At 39.4% G+C, this 18,413-nt stretch overlaps 2 protein-coding genes across 3 annotated transcripts; one reads left to right on the forward strand and one right to left on the reverse strand.

The window, feature by feature from the left end:
- Nucleotides 1-110: 110 nt before the first annotated feature.
- mtap (methylthioadenosine phosphorylase) lies at nucleotides 111-14,687 on the forward strand. 2 transcript variants are annotated; one of them, XM_086157232.1, is made up of 8 exons: nucleotides 111-257; nucleotides 1,417-1,503; nucleotides 1,657-1,715; nucleotides 1,899-2,066; nucleotides 9,769-9,871; nucleotides 10,752-10,991; nucleotides 13,003-13,125; nucleotides 14,012-14,687. In XM_086157232.1, the coding sequence occupies exons 1-8, from the start codon at nucleotides 222-224 to the stop codon at nucleotides 14,048-14,050; spliced, it is 855 nt and encodes a 284-aa protein (XP_086013358.1). In that variant the 5' UTR covers nucleotides 111-221; the 3' UTR covers nucleotides 14,051-14,687. The 2 variants fall into 2 exon arrangements, with proteins under 2 accessions (XP_086013358.1, XP_086013359.1); XM_086157233.1 differs by having other exon boundaries at nucleotides 158-245.
- On the reverse strand, nucleotides 14,644-17,617 carry cdkn2a/b (cyclin-dependent kinase inhibitor 2A/B (p15, inhibits CDK4)). The gene is made up of 2 exons (XM_086157234.1): nucleotides 17,289-17,617; nucleotides 14,644-16,234 (listed from the first exon to the last, which is right to left on the reverse strand). The coding sequence occupies exons 1-2, from the start codon at nucleotides 17,409-17,411 to the stop codon at nucleotides 15,968-15,970; spliced, it is 390 nt and encodes a 129-aa protein (XP_086013360.1). The 5' UTR covers nucleotides 17,412-17,617; the 3' UTR covers nucleotides 14,644-15,967.
- Between the last annotated feature and the right edge of the window lie 796 nt (nucleotides 17,618-18,413).

Below are 18,413 nucleotides of genomic sequence, written 5' to 3' on the forward strand. Positions count from 1 at the left end.
TCATGTAATCTTTTTGAGGTCAGGACTTATGTTGTGCTTTTATTGTGAAGCTGAGTATTTGGCATGTCAGTGTGGTTGTCCAACAGATCCAGTAGGAGACAGCATTGCGCCATAACAGACGCCGAACGCTACTGAACCTCCGAGAAGAAGTAATGACGCGAGTAGTCTTCAAGTCCTTCCTCTTCCCCATTTGGCCTTCCTGATTTGGCACCCGACTCGCTATGGCTTCCGCCGCCCCCATTAAGGTGAAGTTTAAGGTATTCTGGCGACCAGTCAGTGTGTGTCCAAGTTAAATTTCGCGCGCTTAGCATTGTAATAAAGCGGGTTTTGATTAGTTGGTGACATTTCTGTCGTCTTTTCGCTTCGCCACGTGGTTTTCCACGTCCACAGCGGGTATTCGTTCCGCATAGCTAACAACCAACAAGCAATGTATGGAGGATTCAACGGCTTAAAGTTAAGCAAACGTAAACATTAGCAGAGAGGTTGTTTGCAAAGAGGGAGTATTATATCAAGTATCACACGCACTCCGGGTAGTCATTACATAAAAGAAATGGCCCTCTGCTGTGTCTTCGTGTTTACTGCAGCGTATGTTAGACATTTCTGGTTTCTCTATAAATTTCCAGATATGTAAATCTTTGAAGACCCTCCTAAAGCAGATTGTTCTTATAAGACCTGTTTGAGCAATGCCTGCTTCCTAGTAAGATTCACCTCGGGTCATTTTAATATATATTATATTATTTTTAAACGATTTCGATTTTAATTTATAGCATTATATACTGTTTCATTTTATCTTTCTTTAATTAATTATATTTTACTGTAAAATCTTATTCTTTTATAAATTTTATTTTATATCCCCCAAACCACCCACATGGACAGGTAGAGAATAAATGCTTGACCATAATATGGGTCAAATGTGCTCAATGCTAGCAGGCAGCGAGAAGAACAGAATAATATCCTCACTGATGGCAGCCAGGAACTTGGAACTGTTTTGAATTTTAGTTTTTCTGTCAATTTGTCAACTGACTGTGAACAAACTGCAGGCATGGATTGCAACATCTTCGATTTATCTTAGCCATTTTGGATCAGATACTAGGATCAATACAGTAAATAAATTGTATGAGTTATAACCTGAGAGTGTTGTATACTTTGAAATCCAACCCCCTACCCAAAAATGTTCATCAGTGACTCCTTACTACTGTTGTAATTAATTAAGAATGATAAAGTAATTTGAAAAAATTAAAATAAAAAAAATATATAGTGACGAACCTCATGAAAGACGTTCACTCTGTGGGAATACACAGCCCGATCTTTGATTTCATATGTGCTGTTTCCTTGTGTCAAATCTATATTGATAAAGTGAACTTTGTTGTTCTGGTATGGAATGTCTCACATTACTTTCTCACAACCTTTCTTTAGATTGCAATAATTGGTGGTTCAGGCCTGGATGATCCAGATATCTTGGAAGGGAGAACAGAGCGTTATGTTGAAACACCATTTGGAAAGGTTCGTAGCGTGTGTGTTTGTGTGTTTATGTGTGTGTCATTTTTTTAAGTGCCATTCAAGATTCTCATCACCAGTATCTTACATGTAAGGCATACTTGCCTGTTGACTTGTTTTTTCAAATATTTAAGAGTGTCATATTCTGTTTTCTAACAGCCATCAGATGCTCTGATTTTGGGAAAAATAAAAAATGTGGAATGTGTGCTCCTAGCAAGGTAAGGCAACACATTTCATTAGATTTAGTCCAAAACATTAGTATGAGCGCCATCTAGTGGAAGGAAAAATTCTGCACCTTTTCCAAACAACCAGGCAGCCTGTCGAGATTTTCACTACTCAACATGAGATGTTTGCTTAAATTTGTGTCAGGCATACAAAACTAACCTAATTCTTATATTTAGACATGGGAGACAGCACACCATAATGCCATCTAACGTGAACTACCAGGCCAACATCTGGGCACTGAGAGAAGAGGGATGCACACATGTGTTGGCTACCACAGCGTGCGGCTCACTCCGGGAGGAGATTCAGCCAGGGGACATCGTTATCATAGATCAGTTTATTGACAGGTGAGTGACCAAGTGCTGAGGCTCAGCTCCAGCTGTATGTTCATTCCATGCTCTTGTACTGTACAAGGACCTAGAGCACTAGAACTGAGAGGAGACAGATTTTAAAATGCATTGGGATTGACAGATTATTTTGTGTTTATGAAGGTAATTAAAGTGTGTGACGATCTGTGCACACTGAGCATCCTCACAGATTGAACATGTGTTATTTCTTTTGGGTTTTTTTGTGTGTTAATTTTGTCAATGACAGAGGAACATTGCAACAAAATTTTCTAGTTTCCATCTGCACTCCCTCAGCAGGTTAGTGTACAAGAAGTACAAAGTATTTACTCAAGTGATGAAAACATTGTAAACGGTGTTCAGTAAGCCATTAAAAAATGAGTGTTGAAAGACGCAGTGCAAATATGTAATTGATACATAATTTAAAAGGACAATCTTTTTATCCAAACTAATTTTTTTTGGAGATATGCAGGACCTTTCGCTGTCAGCCCTGTTTGTACAAAGGCAAGACAGTGTGGAGAAAAAATTTGATACACTGCTGATTTTTCACACTTACAAAGCATGTAGAGGCCTTTAATTTTTATCATGGGTACTCTTCAACTGCCAGTGATGGAATCAAAACAAAAATCCAGAAAATCACATTGTATGATTTTTAAATAATTAATATGCTTTTTATTGCCATGACAAGTATTTGATCACCTGCCAATCAGTAAGAATTTTGGCTCTCCCAGGCCTATTAGTTCTTCTTTAAGAAGTCCTCCTGTTCTCCACTCATTACCTGTATTAACTGCACCAGTTTGTAGGCCTTACCTGTATAAAAGACACCTGTCCACATACTCAAGTCAAACAAACTCGAACCTCTCCACAATGGCCAAGGACATCAGGGATAAAATTGTAGATGTGCACAAGGCTGGTATGGGCTACAGTACAATAGGCAAGCAGCTTGGTGAGTAGGCAACAATTGTTGGCACAATTATCAGAAAATTGAAGAAGTTCAAGATGATGGTCAGTCTCCCTTGGTCTGGGGCTCCATGCAAGATCTCACCTCGCGGGGCAACAATGATCACGAGGAAGGTGAGGGATCATCCCAGAACTACATGGCTGAAACTGGTAAATTACCTGAAGAGCACTGGGATCACTCAAAGAAAAACAATTACTCACAAAGAAGACAATTAATAACACTCCACCGTCATGGATTAAAATCCTGCAGCACACAGAAGCCCCCCCCCCACATGTCCAGGCCCGTCTGAAGTTTGCCAATGACCATCTGGATGATCCAGAGGAGGAATGGAAGAAGGTTGTGGTCTTATGAGACAAAAATAGAGCTTTTTGGTCTAAACACCACTCGCCCTGTTTAGAGGAAGAAGAAGGATGAGTACAACCCCAAGAACACCATCCCAACCGTGAAGTATGGAGGTGGAAACTTCATTCTTTGGGGATGCATTTCTGCAAAGGGGGCAGGATGACTGCACAGTATTAAGGGTAGGATGGATGGGGGCATGTATGTCAAGATCTTGGCCATCAACCTCCCTCCCTCAGTAAGAGCCTTGAAGATGAGTTGTGGCTGGGTCTTCCAGGATGACAACGACCCGAAACACACAGACTGGACAAACTAAGGAGTAACTGTCCGAAACATCTCAAGGTCCTGGAGTGGCTTAGCCAGTCTCGAGACCTGAGCCCAATAGAAAATCTTTCGAGTGAGCTGAGAGTCCATATTGCCCAGCGACTGCCCCGAAACCTGAAGGATCTAGAGAAGGTCTGTATGGATAAGTGAGCCAAAATCCCTGCTGCTGTGTATGCAATCCTGGTCAAAAACTACAGGAAATTTGTGAGGAAACAATGGTTTCCATACCAAATATTAAGTTCTGTTTTTCTGATGTGTTAAATACTTATGTCATGCAATAAAATGCAAATAAAGTATTTAAAAATCTTACAATGTGATTTTCTGGATTTTTGTTTTTGATTCTGTCACTCACAGTCGAAGAGTACCTCTGATAAAAATTACAGACCTCTACATGCTTTGTAAGTTGGTAAGGCTGAAAAATCAGCAATGTATCAAATAATTCTCCTCTGTTCATCCATGGAATAATACATTCATCCGTAGAATGTACTTGTGTGTACCACAGTTCAACAGAGCATAAATAGGTCCGGATCCTATCTCTCCAGACAGTTGGAAAGCAGTCACAGAGGCAAGGAAATAACCACAGTATCAGGCGTAGTATGTGAAGAGGCCGAGCCACAGCCCAGCATACAGCGGAAGTAGCACGCGTGGGTGGATTAAAGCAGTTTAAAGAAGGCGCGTTGAATAAAATTTTCCAGTAGATTTCATGGAAGGGATCAGCTGAGCCAATTGAATATGTGGAAGGAGGTGACTGCTGATGTGGTCCGACTTGGGTTGTAACAGGGTTATGACATCATGGTCTGCCCACATTTGTGCTCCTTTGAGACATTGCCTGCAATGAATTTATTTAGCCAGTGACAGAACTGCTGATTGTAGTGCAGAAAGAAATGAGTACAGCGATCCTGAGAAATGTGAGATCACTAGTAGGAAGGTTTTAAGTGTAATGAGGTTCAATTTCGCTAAGTGACGTACTGAGGAGGCTTTCAAATTATTTGTGGCTCTTTTTGCCGGTCGGTGTGAACGAAGTCTACTGTGATGCAAAAAATCTTCCCACACTTCTCACTAAAAGGATTCATGTGACATAAGCGTGCCCTTAGCTGAAAAATGAGGGTGGAGGAACCTGACCTGTCGTGTTTGGCACGTTTTTCAGTGTGCCAAACACATTCAAATGTTTATTTTTCAAGGGTTTACTCATTTTCTCTCCTGTTTCTTTGGACGACGTGCTTGATTTTTTTTTTTTTCCTTCCCCCCTACCCCCCTCCCCCCTCTTGCTCTGATGCATCAGCATTTGCTTGGGGCTTCAGTGAGAATTAAAAAATGCTCACAGTGTGACGTTCCACCTCCGGTGAAAGGTAACACTAGGATGATGATAAATGACTGGAATATGAACTTTACCACTGAGATGTATTTATAAACAGTACATGGCTCCTTCCTGTGTGTGCTTTGCTGTGCATCGCTTTCCCAGAGAACTCACTTCAGTCCTCGGTCATTTCTCCGACTGTCAACAGCCCCGTCAAACCTCCCATTCAGCTCTGTCTCTAAAGTCATCATTTATATTTTATATCGCTTAATGTGGATAGCAAGTTCATCTTGATTGTTGTTTACTTGGATGCAGTCATCATGTAATGGAAATCTGTCTTTTCTATAATATATTTTAGAAAGAGCCTTTGGGGTTGCATCATTAGTCACTGAAATGTGAATTGAAATTATAAACTTTTTGAAAAGTTAGAAAAAAAGAAACACAGAACAAAGTTGTGATTTGTCCGAAACACAAAAGGAAAGCACAGAAAACACGATAGACGTGGCTTCTTTTTAATTTCTCGAAAGAGGAAAAGAAAGCTGCTGCTCCTACAGTCTGACTCTGCTCATCGAGAGAGACAGAGAGGAAGCAGAAGTCCTTTCAAATTATATGCCGAAATGAAGATTAAAACCTGTTGTGCTTTTGAGCTTTCTGCTTTCATCCCTGCTTTTTTAATTAAGATTAATGTAGCCTTGAACACATCATTGTAAACAGATCGCACATTTTTTTATCAGCCCTCATCTGAGTTCATAAATAGCCTGTTTAAAGTTACAGTTTACAGTAATGGTAACAAAACAATTGTTGGTATATATTATAATTATTTTATAAATTAAATGTGGTTTATTTGAAAAGAACAATGTTCTCACTCGTGGCAATGTTCTCACTCATTTATTTAAAACAAAAGATCTAGCACAATATATGTCGTACATTTTTGCTGTGAAAATGAAAATGGAAACAGGCAGCTGTATGGGGACAACATAATGAGAAATGGGTTAGAAAAGGGCATCATATCATACCCTCAAATACAAGACGGAAAAATACAAAGTTCATTTTGAAAGTGGTGCAGAGCAATGTTTTTTTTTCACCCTAGATATAAGGGTTGTGTCTAATACCTCTGTGTCATACTACCTAAACACTACCGCTCCTTTTTAGTGCAGATATGAACGACCTCAGATTTGAGTTTTCCTTAACTGTGGGGACAAGCCTGTATCCTGCTAAGTGTAATTTTCTGTCAAGCTGATTGCACAAATTCTATTATGTAACTTAAATTATGCAGAATACGGCGGTGGTTAAATAGCATGTCTTATATAGCCGGACGAATTATGATAGGAAGTAAACATCCTCCCTACAGCCACTTCGGTGTAAAGCACAGAAAACTGCATCAAGTCGCCTGTGGCTTTACTTGTCGGTGAGAAGCTGAACTGCCACTATCAGGCACAAACAAGATCTCTTTATCAGAAATGAAGAAGCTGCTTGTTGGGACTTGTTCAGGCTTGTACCACAGCATGTGACAGCATGTTTCTGAAGGCCTCAATTTACTGATGCCACCATTGTTATGGCATTATCTGTGCTTGCCAGTGTTCCACGGCCCCTCCAAACCAAGCTTCTCTCCGTGGCAGTCAGTGTCTGGCTTTATGAGTCACTCAGCAGTCAATCACCAAAATGTGCATTTTATTTATTTTCTTTCAAGTTGTCTACATTTGATTTACTTTTTTGACATTTTACAAGATTTAACTTTTTTTCCAGTCAATATACACTGCTCAAAAAAAAAGGGAATGGTAAAATAACTCATCCTAGATCTGAACTTTACATAGTTCAATGTGCTGACTACAAAATCACACAAAAATGATCAATGGAAATCAAATTTATTAACCCATGAAGGTCTGGATTTGGAGTCACACTCAAAGTGGAAAAACACATTGTAGGCTGATCCAACTTTAATGTCCTTAACACAAATCAAAATGAATTAGTGTTGCTTCCCAAGTGGACAGTTTGATTTCACAGAATGTGATTGACTTGGCATTATATTGTGTTGCTTAAGTGTTCCCTTTATTATTTTGAGCAGCATATTTTATACACACCCTGTTGATTATTGGGCTGGTTCTTCTGGTTTTTTTTTTTTAAGAGAAGAGTGGTATGAAATCTTTTTTTTTTTTTCTTTTTTTTTCGTTTTCAGTTACAAATCTAATTACAGCACAGTTCAAAAGGCTGAGTAAATCCAAATATTGATCCGAAACAAATATACTTTTCTTCAACACAGAATACAGAAAATTGTTTGGTTCACAAACCAAAAAGAAACATCACTATAACATCACTATTCACTATATTCCTGCTCTGGCACCAGAGTGAAACAAAAGTTTCATATTCCCTATAATTAATGTAGGATTGCACGTGTTCCAAAATAGAAAATCATAGACATGATATAGAACAGCTTTCGGTTTTAACTCTTGACTTTTTAGGCTGATTTTGATTGCTGATATCTTATTACTGACTTTTATAAGTATGAAATTGGTATCGTGTGTGAGTGTGTGTGTGTGTGTGTGTGTGTGTGTGTGTGTGTGTGTGTGTGTGTGTGTGTGTGTGTGTGTGTGTGTGTGTGTGTGTGTGTGTTTCTCACATTACTTGCCTTCGCCTTCAAAAGCTCTCTGCCTAGAAAAATTCCCAGGCTCAATCCTTTTTTTTCCAGTTTGGCCAAATAAATTCTGGAGCGAGGGAGAGTCAGATTTTAGCTCTGTTCAGCACCATAAGAACACCCTTTCACAAAAAAAAAATGTAATATAAATTGCCTCAGCTCTCTCGATTGGGATTTAAGCATTAACCGACTTAGCCGGCCTTCCTGCCTGCCTACCTAACGTTGATTCAGTGCAAGAGAAACTGCGTTTTGACTTTCACTTTAGCTCGAGACGGTCAGAGCAAACAAGAGAGAGGGAGACACACAGGGTACTGCACTGAACTTGTGATAAAGGATCAAACAATATAATGCAAAGGAAAATAATAAAATGGTCTGAGTTGGTATAATGTTAAATGATCAACATGAATTGAATATTGACTATTAGGTGTGTTTATAAATTCTGATATGACATAATTTGACACAAACTGTATTGCAGACATTCAATTATACTCAATGAATAACTAGTAGACAAAATGATAACTATTAATTGACTTTGATTTACAGTAGTTGAATAAATTGGGTACTCTGTAGCCTATTTGATTATCATTGGTTATTAAAATGTAAAATATATTTAGGAAGTTAAGAAAAAACACAGAATACAGTGATGGATAAGTGAATGAAAGTAAAGCTGTATGAGATTAAACTGTATAAATGGCAACAGAAGTATTCAGATTACCCTAAATTTTATGTTCTCAATTACTATCTTGTTATTATTTAGAGACAGGCTGTGACTTATCTTGGAATTTGTGCAAGACCTTTTCCTTTTTCTTCCATAATGCATCCGCTTTTTGTATTTCAGTAATGATCTAAATATCTGATCCATATTGACAAGCCATTGTTTCCAGCAAAAGATGCTGAACGGGCGTTGAATGGCATGGTAGTTGTCAAGGTAACTGGATTTACACACTATAGACCTGGATTGTTCCCAGCTCTGAGCTTGTCCCAAACACTACTGGTATTGATTCCCAGCTCTCATACTTTTCCCAAGACCACAGTTCTGGAAAAAGAGGTGAAGCCAGGCATCGTTTGAGGAAAAAAGAAATTGCATAAGAAAAGTTTTTGCCTCTTTTCTGACAAAGACAACCTCTGCTCGAATCAGTCACACCAGAACATGGGGTTGTAAGTGTGTAAGTGTCCCAAGCTGGCTCCTTGCCTGATAACCCCCCCACACACACACACACAACATTTTTTCACACTCTGCTGCTTTTTTTTTTAATCCATGATATGTGTGTTTTTAGAGTTTATACTCAAGATTTTCTCCTGTCATTTTTCCAGGTGACCATCTGATATCAAAAATCTCTTAATTAAATAGAAAATTAAACACGTTCATTATTTTGAATTCAATGAAATGTCTTTGGTTGAAAGGGATTTTGGTGGTTTACAATGTTTGCTCCTGTTCTTTTATGTTGAAGGAAATAGTAGTATTGAATAAATAAAAAGACAAATAAAACTAGGACAAATGTATACAACATTTGGAAATAGTTATCATTTTTTCAAATCTAAACACCACAATGAGTCATTGGGGTATTGGAACCAATCAAGGCTAACTTTGGATGAGAGGCAGGACATGCCCCCACCTATCCCTGTCAGTCACAGGGCCACACATAGGCAAATACAGTAAAAGCATTGTCTTGTCATGATCATCTACAACCCTCTATATTCTGTGTGATACTGAACAGGTGGGAATATACTATCTATGTTGTGTGTTCTCGTGGTGGTCGGGAGGTTGATAAATGACATAATAGATCTTAATAAAGGATCAGTAATGGTGAAATTGCAATCAGTAATACACAGAAAATTTCTCATGTGACAACACAGCGGTATGTCCTTTATTCATGAATTCAAAACCAACCGCAAACTCTGTCTCGCTCTGCTCAACTCTTCACCCACGCGTGCTTACAGCTTCCTTAAAGGGGCCGTGTTTTCATAACCTTCTATTGCAGGATGCACCTCAAAACTGATTTCTGTAGTAACCATAACCAAGCTGTGTGAGTGAGCACATCACAACATCAGTAACGACACATGAAAAATTAATTATTTTTGAATGTAACACTGTTTTTTTTTTTTTAAACCTGACTCTCAAGTTCCTAATGTTTTTTTTAATTCTCATCAGAACTACCAAGAGAGCTCAGACACTGTATGATGGGCAGCCAACCAGTCCCCCTGGTGTGTGTCACATCCCCATGGCCGAGCCCTTCTGCAACCGAACCAGGGAGGTAAGAGTTTAAATACTGACACATCCCATTTCTCTTAACTCACTATTTGGACCCAATATTGTAACCAAAAATAGATACGCACTGATATTTACCCATTTGAAATTTGCCCATTGTGGGACGATTAAAGGTACATTCTATTCAATAAATATACTGTCATAAATTATGCATATAGTACATTCAAAAACCAATTAATGAGTCAGCATATGTGATACGCGTCCCAAGACGTGAGTGGGCGATACCAAAACAGGAGAGCCGTGTGAGGACAGGGGAGGGTTAAATCATCAAGCAGCATGTGAGTCGCAGACATTCACAGAGCCCGTGGACAACGAAAAAGTCAAATGGCTCATCACATGCACGCCTGCCGGCAGATTATTTTGCTCACATTAAAGGATTCCTCTTAAACAACCTTTTCAAACATCTGTTCAGTTGTTTTTTTTTTGTGTGTGTACATGCATGAAGAGTTGTGCCCATGCATGTTTGACAGCCTGCGTGTCATTTGACCTTGTGAGGAAGGACTCTGAGTCACGGCTCGTGAAGAAGATTTTTTGTCAATAATTTATGGAAATAAGATTAGAAGGAATGCCCAGCTGTTATTGCAGAATTCCAACACATGCAGATGCATGTGCCCTTTTTAAGTAGAGACTCACAAAATATTAGTTGACTCACAAAATATTAGTTGATAAGACTATGTTCAAATCATAATTAGCAGTTACTTTGAAAACATATACCAGTTTCTGATTTGGTTTGAATTGTGCCTGTCCTGTCTTAAGGACAGCAGGACTACACATCAATTGGAACTTGTGTATGCCTAAGATATATTTAAGCCCAACTTACTTGACCTCACTTGTTACCCGTTGAATCTCCTCCTCACTGGGCACAGGTTTTGGTGGAGGTGGCACGGAGCCTGGGCATCATGAGCCATACAAGGGGCACCATGCTGACCATCGAAGGGCCCCGCTTTTCGTCGCGGGCAGAGAGTCTGATGTTCCGTCAGTGGGGCGCGGACGTCATCAATATGACCACTGTGCCAGAGGTTGTCCTCGCTAAGGAGGCCGGTCTGTGCTATGCCAGCATTGCCATGGCGACAGACTACGACTGTTGGAAGGAGCACGAGGAGGCAGTAAGTGACAGGCTTAACTGTTGTCTCACAATAATATCACCTCTGTCCTCATGTTTGCCTAATGAGTCTGTTTGGCCGCGTGATGACATCGCTCCGCAAACCTGTGTGTGCGGCACAGTCGGCAACGCCAGCTAGACTCGCATTGCCACTCATCCATTTCTCTTAAGTGCTTATTTTATTCTTTTGGAGATTGAATAGATATGATGGGCAATAAGTGAAAAATGAACATAACAATGCTCGGAAGACAGTTTTTTGATCAGTATATTTCAAGCTAAAAGAATTGACATGTGGGTATACTGCCTCAGTATAGTAAGGGGTAGTTCAGTGCCACTTCTTTTTGCATACTTGTGAAATGCTTTCATAAAAAATACAAAACAGATAGAACAACTTAAAAAGAATCCACTGGAAGAGCCCGTGAGGCTGTATAAAAAAAATAACAACTGGCTCAGCAGAATCATTCATTCAAATATTGTTAATACATTATGTCATATTAAAATCGCAGCTGGTAGAGTTGTACACAAATGAGCTCTTGACAGCGGACACAAGGTCAAGGCTCCCAAAAGGCCAAGTGTGATATCTCAGTGTTCATCCGGTAGGCCTCTGACTGTGAATCAGCCCCTCTATTTGTGAAAGCCTGTTGTTGTAGATTTTGTAGATAACACTCTACTGGCAGTTAAAACAAAAATTGCAGAAAGTGTTGCAACATTTGCATAACAATACATTTTTTTTTCTCATCTTAATTCTCAGAATCTATGAGCTACATAAATATTTACAAATTTTCTGTATTTGCAATCAATAGTAATATAAATTCTGTATCACTACTTAAAAAATATTGTTCTCACTTCAAGGTATACCCACCTACTTTCATTATATTTTTAAAGTTTTTAAATATTTAAGGTTAATATAACATTTTTATTTCACAAAAGACAATTAGATTTAAAATATTTACTTTTATTGTTTTATTGGATTGTTGTGTGGTTTGTGCCATCTGTGCTCAGTATGCCGACCATTCACTGAGCTACCCTGCCTTTGGCTTCAGAACGACCTGCTATCTGTCACACACTCTGGATTATTCAGCTGATACACTGTATGTGTGTGAGTGCGTGTGTGGAGGTGGGGGGTGTGGGGTGTGGGGGCCAGATTTGGCCTTTTTGTCACCGATCCAGCCAAACTCACAACTCCGCTTCAGAGTTCCTGCAGCTGACCTCTTCCCCCTCCTGTTGCAAAATGCTCGCCACATCCTTCCGCCCTCCCTCCCAGCCTCATAGTACCTCCTGCCCACCCCGCCACCCGCCCCGGCCTCCCCCCGCCCCCTCCACCCCAGGCTGCTAGCCTCCGGTCGAGGCTCTGCCAGAGGAGGTTGACTCAGAGTGAGTCATCGGTTTCTCTGTCTTCATCCTGGCAAACACCATAAAATCATGACCCAAGTCACTGTGAGATGAAAACAAACCACCCTGGGGTTAATGAAAGCTGCAGGAAGTAAACAGACACAATTTGGAAACGGTAGTGTTAGTTCCATCGTCCAATACACTTTAGCTACATGTTATTAATATATCAAATTTATGATTCCATTCTCTTGCATCTGTCAATTTTCAACAACCATCCCATTATCCACGATGATTCACTCGTGCAAAATGCCCAGCTGGTATAAGAGTTGCTGTAAGAAACAACTGAGGTGAATATGAATGAGCTTAGACTTTCACAGCAGACTTAATCTACTGCCCAATAAAGAACTGTGCATATGTGCCCTTGACATTGCAACCTTAAAGGAAGTGTGAAGTGCCATCCCAAGAAATGTCTTAAAATTATTAATCAATATTTATTTATTTATTTTTACATTTTCTTTTCTTTTCTTTTTCCTTTTTTTTTTTTTTTTTTTTACAATACATGATTTTGTTTTTTTTCACAGTCCTTCATAGAGAGCTCCTCATCAGAAAATTGATAAAGTGAAACTCCATTTGCTGCTATTGATTCTAATTATACGCTGGCTGTTGATTTCCCTGCGTCCCAGGTCTGTGTCGATAACGTACTGAAGACCATGAAGGAGAATGCTAACAAAGCTAGCAGTATCCTGCTAACAGCAATTCCTCAGATCAGTCAGATGGACTGGGCACAGACAGTGAAGACTTTGAAGGTATGTTGGGTTATCGTTTTCAAAAAAAAAAAAATCTGGACTGTTTCCATTTACTAATGCCTTTTTTTTCTTTTTTAAGAGTTCCATTAAAGGAAATGATTTGTGTGCATATAAGCTACAATGTCTTTGAAACTGGGTCACGCAATATGAAATGCAGTTTGCAGAGATAGAGAACTGACTGTCTCAGTTTGAGCCAAATATCAGGAGAGAATGAGTGTTTTGTGTCATAACACTCACCAGGTGTTTAAAACAAAAAATTGCAAACATGTCCTTTACCAACCTCCATGTCACAGGCATCAAATTCAGTGAAGCTTTTTTATTTTTTGTTCAACGAGTCCAAGTCAACTTTATTGTCAATCCTGTCATATATTTCACACGTGCAGAGGATTGAAATTGTCTTTCTTTATGACCCACGGTGCAGAATTTAAAAAAAAAAGATAAATATCAAGGACAACAAGAGGACCCAGTCACATTTCATAAGAAACAGGAAGTAAACCATGCACAGCGTTTGATTTAATACAGGGCGAGAAGACTTTGCAAATCATAGCGCTATATTGTTTACATTTTTCAGTGTTGTAGCAGTTTTTGAAATCCAGTTTGTATAACTTATTTCAAAGATACTCTGCAAGAATTTGCAATGATAATTAACAGATATTCTCGGCTGATGTTTATATATTTATATAGAATATTTGGTCAAAGTGACAGCTTAGTTTAGTATTTCAACAGAGAGTTGTTCAAATGAATGTGTCTGTTTTTTTTTCCTGTCCTAGTGAAGGGGTTAACAGTTGATCCATCAAAATGGAGAAAATCTAATTCAAATCCATCCATTATTGTTCTCATCAGGGTAAAAAAAAAACCCTAAGAAACATTGTTTTCTTTGTTACAGTCAACGGCACATTCGTCTGTCATGTTACCGAAACATTGAAGGTGCGGGAGACAAAGACGGGGCCAATGCGGTAGATGGACACATGCGCCAGCAAGATGCCCCGCCAATTTCTCACCGGTGATTCACAGCGATCAAGTGCCTCAGCTAACACGATGCATGATCTAATGGCTGAAACGTAAAATTCCCCTCTCATTCTTTTCTCTCCTTCGATCTGCGATAAAAGTCAGAGGTCGACCGGGGGGAACATTCCTCAGTCCCACCCTGTCTCCACTTCAACCACATGTTGAGGACCAACTATCTGCCACCTTGTCACAGATTTCAGATTTGTACTTGTTCCCTCTTTCAATTTCCATCATAACAAATAACATTTTGCAAGTTTAGCACATTGATATTTTTTTACTAGTGTTTTCTCAGTGTTTTTGTCCAAAAATTATTTGCTGGCTGATGACATTTTCAAACGTCTCCATTCACATCTGCAAAGTATAAGAGCACCAAGACCATCTGTCTTTGCTGATCGAAGTGTTTTTAGAATACTTACTTTCTCATGACAAATAAAGATTCTTTTTTTCATTTACCTGATATGAGGAACTGTGTTAACGGCTGAGAGACCAGTCTTGCTCTGTATGAGTTCATTACATCCAACATAGTTCACTCAATAAAGCCTGTCTCTCAACGACTCTGCAGAACCGGATGTCTTTGAAAAGTTCATGTAATGCTTGGAAAAAAATCAAAAGTTGAAAATTACAAATAAAAATGTATCTTAAAGCTTCTCTAGCTGGTTGTGGAGCAACATTGTTTTTCTTTGTACTCCAGTTGAATCCAGGGTGGCTTCTTGGCCAACAAAGGTTTATCCATGAAAATCTTAGTCATTTTTAATACATACAGCCTGGCTAAAAAAGGAAACTTGCTTTGGGGGAACGTTTGAAATGACTGCTGCTCTTTATGAATAAAAATTAAAAGTTCCTGAAAGTGAAATGAGTGCTATTTACACGCCCTTTCAAACTGTTAATTGCTTTTCACTATGAACTTCTAATTTAGTTTTTCAGGAATACAACTTACTCCGCACCATTGAGTTCAGCCATAAACGTGAATTTTAACTTGCTACCGTCGTTTAAGAGTAAGGATTTCATTTAGTTTGCTTTTTTTTTCCTTTTTGAAAAAACTTTATGGAATCGTAAAATGTCTACAAAATATATGGAGGAGCAAACGCGCGATTCTCTTGGGTAAATCAATATCGAAAGAAACCAGTAGACCAGATAGGTTGAACTAAATAAAAACTATATTGAGAGGAAAAAAGATAACAAAAGTGTGTTTGTTTGTGTGTGTGTCTGTAAGATGTTATGCATGTTATTGCCAGTATACTTTTTTATGGCTCATCATGCAAGCTGAATCTCTTCTCTAATGTTGCATCATTAAATGAGTGCGTAAAGGAAAATTTAATATAAAATATCTAAATTGAAAAAAAAAAACGATTCACATTGATGGCCTATGGAGTGAAACTAAAGATCCCCAAGTAGTGCAATTACTTAAAAATCTAATAATGCTAAAAATGTTTTTTTTTTTTTTAAGAAAACAAGCTGGGGAAATATTTCGAACAGTAATATAGGGAAACTGAGCGATCAATGAAAATCACACCACACAACATATGACGTCGGCCTTGTCTTAATATTACAATAATTAAGTTAGAAGTTGCAATAAATAATAATTTAAAGAGACAAAAAACCTGAATGAAAATAAATGAATAAAAGACATCGAGGCACAGTGAGAACCTGGATCCGATGCAAATAATCTCCCAGAAAAATGTCTTCTTTTTTCACAGCAGAGCGGGAAAACAGAAGGCCTCAGGGCCCCGTGGGCCCCACTCGTGCCTCTCATGGTATTAAAAAATAAAAATGCAGCCGAGTTATGTGTGTAAGTGAGTGTGTGTGTGCCGAAGTGTGTGTGATATTCAACAGTTCACATTCCAGGATTTGGGAGAGACTCCAGAAAGTCCACGACGCTGTCGTGACCGTGGGTTCGGGCCAAGTCGACGGGCCGACACTGGTGCGCGTCCCTGGCCCACGGATCCGCTCCGAACTCCACCAGCAGCCGCACTGTGTCCACGAAACCCGTCAGGGCCGCGTCGTGCAGCGGGGTTGCGCCGGTGAGTCTGTCCGCTACATTGGGATTCGCTCCGTTCCTCAGCAGCGCCAGAGCCACCGGTGAGCTGCCCATCATCATCACCTTGGCGGAAATGTCACCGTCAGTTAGTAAGGGGATCCACGCGTGACCACCTGGCCTTCATTTTTTTTTTCACTTTTATTTTCAAACGTTATTATATTCAAATTTGATTTCACGGAGTAACAACGAGAGCGTTACACTCCACGCATCACCGGCCACGCAGCAGGCCTCACACCCACGCGGAAAAAGCGGAGGGAGCACACGAAGCGAGGAACTGCTGGAGTTTTCTCATCATTTTCATTTCAATTTGCATTATTTTGGAATTTGAATTTTCGATACGGATTTAATGACAAGATAATAATTGTAGGTGATTTTTTTTAAATCAAAATGATACCTTTCAGTAGGCTACAACAGCTATTCTTGCTGACATGCTACGTTTTCACCTTACTATAATAATAATAAGGAAAATAGTAATACATTTATATTATAATACAGTAAAATAATAATAATAGTGTAATTACTACATGTACCTGACATTTTAATTTACATTGGATTTATTTTAAAATTACAAATAAGTATATTTGGGATGAGTCAGCATTTTTTTCTAAAACAAAAACAACCTATTAACAATAAGACAAATATCCTTTATCTTTTCTGGTTCGACCGGTTGCCATTGAAATATGTTATTTATTCTGTGCTCTGTCTCTTCAGAGCCAAAGAAGAGAATCAGCTGCTCATTAGGTAAGAAAATATTTTGCGACTTCTTACTTAAATTTTGAAAAAGAAATTAGTTAAAAAAAGAAAAGAAAGCGATGGCAGTATAAATCGACTCCAAAACCGGCTCCTTACATGCTTTATTGATTACTTATAATTAACTTGTAATTAATCTACAGTGTCAGTACGCAGAGGCGCCGGGGCTTTGAATAAAACCACGGCTTGGTGATGTGAATGAAGGCGCGCGTCTTTGCCGCCTTGTATATTTTTAAAATTTGAAAATATTAAACAATTCCGGTGACAAAACAAATGCGATATTTCAAGTTGATCACATTTGTGTTGTATATGTGTGTGTGTGTGTGGGGGGGTGAGTGTGTGTAAGTTTCACGCAGCTGACACTGACCTGCAGCGCGGTTCGTCCGAAGCGGTTAACCCCGTTCACGTTGGCCCCTGCCCGCAGAAGCTCCTCCACGGCGGCCGTGAGTCCTCTGGCCGCCGCCGCCGTCAGATCATCCTCCAGATTCATCCCGTCCGAACAAACGCAGTGACAGGTTGCCTGAAGATGCTTGATATTTGACGCCGGCTCCAAAAACAAAACAAAAAAAACGGAGAGGAAAAAAAAAAACGAAAGAGCAACGAGCGAATAATTTACAGTTTCATTTAAGAGTTTAGAGCTTATCGGTGATAAACGGACGGTCCGCTCACGGAGGCTCCGGTCACCGGGCGTCCGTAACCAGCCATCGCACGTCCAGCTGTTGCTCAGGCTCTGTCCAAGCTTGCCTTTCATTCTGTTCCTTATGACGTACTCTGGGGCGCATGCGCAGAAGCCGCCGAGAGGGTTTTGCCCAGCAAATTGAGCAGCAGGGGGGCGGATGCTGTGGGCCGGGTCGCTCTCCGGTGGAGCCGTCATTTTTCCTTTTGCCCGGAGTGAGGGCCGAAGTTACGGTATTGGAATTACCAAATGTCACATTCTCACTGATGTTAGACGACGTGTCAAAGAATCCAGAAGTGCATAGCGAGGAAGCTGAGTGATGGCCATTCATGACATGTGCCACAATATATTTACAGTACCCACATATATATGTATATGTATATATATATATATATATATATATATATATATATATATATATATATATATATATATATATTATTGAGACTTTTAAAACTGACGAAAGATAAGGAAGACTTCTACAAGCAAGTTATCGATGCTTTTTTTCAGAAGGAGCGGCGGATGGACTTCATTTATGAGTGAAGTTAAGAGATGATAACGCTTTTTTTATGTGCTTTTTTCTATGCTACACTTTTTATATGTGAAGAATCCTGATATGATATTTTAAACTAAACACGTTAACCGCTGCGAATAAAATGGTGAATAAGCTACTCTGTAGGGTTCATATGTTCGTAAATCTGACTGTGATGACGTCAGTGCCTCACTAGCCACGAACCTCACCGCACTTCACTGAATATATGTATATACTTATGCATATGAAGGTAAAGAAATGGGTTTAAGCAGGTTGGACTGGGT

The sequence above is a fragment of the Fistularia commersonii genome, chromosome 12 (assembly GCF_037954325.1).
Source record: "Fistularia commersonii isolate RoL2024-O1a breed Wild chromosome 12, RoL_Fcom_v1.0, whole genome shotgun sequence".
NCBI lineage: Eukaryota > Metazoa > Chordata > Actinopteri > Syngnathiformes > Fistulariidae > Fistularia > Fistularia commersonii.

Bases quoted from the DNA above. Each gene is read 5' to 3' on its own strand.
- mtap (XM_086157232.1), top strand. From the start codon at position 222: ATGGCTTCCGCCGCCCCCATTAAGGTGAAGTTTAAG. The intron at 1,504-1,656 runs GTTCGTAGCGTG...GTTTTCTAACAG, and splicing joins TTGAAACACCATTTGGAAAG to CCATCAGATGCTCTGATTTT. The intron at 13,126-14,011 runs GTATGTTGGGTT...TCTTTGTTACAG, and splicing joins AGACAGTGAAGACTTTGAAG to TCAACGGCACATTCGTCTGT.
- cdkn2a/b (XM_086157234.1), bottom strand. From the start codon at position 17,411: ATGAATCTGGAGGATGATCTGACGGCGGCGGCGGCCAGAGGACTCACG. The intron at 16,235-17,288 runs GTCAGTGTCAGC...ATTTCCGCCAAG, and splicing joins TCGGACGAACCGCGCTGCAG to GTGATGATGATGGGCAGCTC.